General features: G+C 58.5%; 1 protein-coding gene across 2 annotated transcripts; it reads left to right on the top strand.

Annotated features, from left to right (window-relative positions):
- The first annotated feature begins 433 nt into the window (after positions 1 to 433).
- Positions 434 to 2,835, top strand: LOC100194336 (uncharacterized). 2 transcript variants are annotated; one of them, NM_001139372.2, is made up of 3 exons: positions 434 to 1,093; positions 1,228 to 1,586; positions 1,726 to 2,835. In NM_001139372.2, the coding sequence occupies exons 1-3, from the start codon at positions 1,036 to 1,038 to the stop codon at positions 2,128 to 2,130; spliced, it is 822 nt and encodes a 273-aa protein (NP_001132844.1). In that variant the 5' UTR covers positions 434 to 1,035; the 3' UTR covers positions 2,131 to 2,835. The 2 variants fall into 2 exon arrangements, with proteins under 2 accessions (NP_001132844.1, XP_008667301.1); XM_008669079.3 differs by lacking the exon at positions 434 to 1,093 and having other exon boundaries at positions 1,100 to 1,586; positions 1,726 to 2,818.
- Positions 2,836 to 3,250: the final 415 nt, after the last annotated feature.

Genomic DNA, 3,250 nt, shown 5'->3' on the forward strand with positions numbered 1-3,250 from the left:
CTCGGGTCGCTGTTCTGCGGAAATGGGGGCGCAGGATATCGTGTGGTTGCTGGAAAAAAAACATGTGCTGGGCTCGACGATATTTTTACCCCTCGACGACCTCGAAGGATGCTGCTATAGCTCCTCTTGGCCATAGAACAGGAGCAGGAGTGCATGCAGAGCTCCTGCGCCGGCCGGCGAGCATGAGGAACTGAGGATGGATGGTAGGCATATGTGAGGAACATGTGTTCGGTTCGGTGACGGTGACGCCAGCCCCGGCCCTTGCCTGTCTGCCTACGCAGGAGCCTACCTGCTTCATCCGGCTCTGGTTCGTCCATCTGTTCAACCTGGCTTCATGGGCGCGTGACCTGAGCTTAACCACCGCCTCGTTTCCGCGGTAGGGTTTACTAGCTGGTGTCCGTTGCTCGGCTAGCACCGTAGCACGCACGTATCTCCAGCACACGGTGACAAAAAGGAAAGCTGCAGCGAGCATTTTCAGGCAACAGTGGTAACTATTAGTAGTATTATTCTCTCATGCGATCAACATACATAGTGGCTGTATGGATGGTTAACCATGGTTGCCTCTTGACCGCACTACCGGCGTGGCGTGACCTAACCTAACCCGAGCTCCCTCCCTTTCGCCCCCCTGTCTCCCTCGCCCACGCACGCCCTTTATTAAGGCACAGAGGACAGCACACAGTATTGTGGGAACTGCATGCTGAGAGCAAACCCAGAAAGGAAAAAGGAAAAAAAGAAAACAGAGAGAGGGGAGAGTGGGAGACGGTCGGAGACAGAGGCCTCACTCCTCCACACTCTCAGTCGTCTTCCAGTCCCAGCGCTTTCTTGGATCGCGAGGAAACCACTCGGGGAGTTTGCAGTTGCAGAGAACTGTATCGGCCGAAGTGGTTGCACGGTGTGTTGGCCTTGGCCATGCGCCACGGCAGGGAACAGAGACGAGCAGCAGGGAGGCAGCAATGGAGGCGCTCATTGACCCTGCTCTCGCTGTAAAGATAGTCCCGCGGTGCCCTCCGAATTCCACTTGATCCAACTCTCGACATGAAGCGGCCACGCGGCGCTACTCCCTCCCTGTCTGCGATGCCCAATCATCAGGAAGGTAACTTCCAGCCTCATCTGTTTTATTCCCCTTTGCAGGAATCCATTGTTCTGGCCTTCTCTGGGGGTGGGTGATGTCGTGGCGGGAATGCGTGCGGAATGAAGATCTGAGTCCTTGTGCGTGCGTGTTCCCAGATGACGGCTACGGCGTGCTCGGGATGGAGGCGGACGTGGACGTGGACGTGGACGAGGAGATGATGGCGTTCGGCGGCGGCGGCGGCGGGGAGAAGAAGCGGCGCCTGAGCGCCGAGCAGGTGCGCGCGCTGGAGCGGAGCTTCGAGGTGGAGAACAAGCTGGAGCCGGAGCGCAAGGCGCGGCTGGCGCGCGACCTCGGCCTGCAGCCCCGCCAGGTCGCCGTCTGGTTCCAGAACCGCCGCGCCCGCTGGAAGACCAAGCAGCTGGAGCGCGACTACGCCGCGCTGCGCCGCTCCTACGACGCGCTTCGGCTCGACCACGACGCGCTCCGCCGCGACAAGGACGCCCTCCTCGCCGAGGTAGTATTGTCGATAACTCCATACTATATATGCCGTCGTATCGTATAGGCTGCTGGGCGAGTACGGTTAAGGCGTTCTATCGTTTCTTCGCGTGCGCAACGGCTGATCCTAGTTCCGTTGGCTGTGTGAATCGTCGCAGATCAGGGAGCTCAAGGCGAAGCTGGGGGACGACGAGGACGCAGCGGCGAGCTTCACGTCGGTCAAGGCGGAGCCGGCGGCCTCGGACGGGCCGGCCCCCGCGGGGGTGGGGTCGTCCGAGATCAGTGACTCCAGCGCGGTGCTGAACGACGCGGACCCGCCCGTGGCGGAGGCGCCGGCGCCGGCGCCCGAGGTGCAGGGCACCCTTCTTGTCGCGCCGGCTGGCCCCGTTGCCGGCGCAGCGGCGGCGAACCATGGCGGGGTGTTCTTCCACGGGAGTTTCCTGAAGGTGGAGGAGGACGAGACGGGCCTTTTAGACGACGACGGGCCGTGCGGCGGGTTCTTCGCCGTGGAGCAGCCGCCGGCGATGGCGTGGTGGAACGAGCCCGCGGAACACTGGAACTGAACCGAGGTGGACGCGGCAGTGCAGCGTAGTAGAATCGGGATCTCGGACGAGCGGTGGAGGAATAACCGAATAGAGGAATTCGGAGCGATAAAGAAGGGGCTTTTCTGCAAATTTTGTAAAACGGGGTTTTACCTAGCCCTACTTTTTGTCAATTCTCGAGCGTATTAGCAGTAGACAGTAGTAGTAGTCTGGGTCGGAACCCAGTCAAGCTCAGCGCCTGGGTTGCGTTTGGACTCCAGTGCAGAATTGCGTAGAGGATTTAGAGGAAGAGCGGAGCTGAGCTGAGCGAGGCAGGAGTAAAGGACAACCTGTATGTCACTGTTAGTGGGCCCAGTGCCACGTGAAAGTCAGGCACTGTTGGTGCCCATTGACGGCCGGACTTGCCAGCGACGCGGATGGGCGACGTGAACGTGTCTGGCCGAGCAGTGCGCTCGCTCCCTCCCCCCAATGGGCCATGGCCTCTTCCGCGAAAGCGTGCTCCCCTGTAAGTATCTGATTTGGATGCTAGCCAAGGCTGCTGGATGATTACTTCGATTATCTAAAAAATCTGATTTGGATGCTCGCCGCTAGATCGTTGGCTCGCTGCGGAGGGAATCGGCAGCGGTGCCGTCAGATTGTGGAATGTGTTCAACGGTTATCTGTTGGATTAATGTGGGCTTGGCCCAAATTAATATTCAATAATAGTCAATGCTAATGGCCCACTTTAATGCTATGGTGTACTAATTATTTAGTACCATATTGGAAGTTCAAAGGACAAATCAATCAACTTAAATAGGTGGACCATTGGTGCATCTATTGAGAAGTTGAGAAAAGGATGAAGGACTGCCACACGCGCGCGCGCGCGCCGCCGCCGCCGTCGGCCGGGCCGGGCCGTGGCCGTGGCCGTGGCCGACCGTCATAATAACCGTCTGTTTCCTGTCTTATGGCTAGTAACGGACGTCAGTTACTGGCGTCAGTTTCCAGCTCTAATGCGCGACCGTTTCTGTCCGTTGTCCTTCTCCCTTCTTCTGACCGCCTATAAGAATGGAGATGGAGGGCTCTTCCAGTTAGGCGAATCATCTCACGCGAATTGCAAACAACACATTCCCGTCCCATCTTCTGCGAGCACAGAGAGAGTGGG

This window comes from Zea mays, chromosome 2 (genome assembly GCF_902167145.1).
Source record: "Zea mays cultivar B73 chromosome 2, Zm-B73-REFERENCE-NAM-5.0, whole genome shotgun sequence".
NCBI lineage: Eukaryota > Viridiplantae > Streptophyta > Magnoliopsida > Poales > Poaceae > Zea > Zea mays.

Coding starts and splice junctions, on each gene's coding strand:
- LOC100194336 (XM_008669079.3), top strand. CDS start 1,167: ATGTCGTGGCGGGAATGCGTGCGGAATGAAGATCTGAGTCCTTGTGCG. Junction 1,587..1,725: donor AGGACGCCCTCCTCGCCGAG/GTAGTATTGTCG, acceptor GAATCGTCGCAG/ATCAGGGAGCTCAAGGCGAA.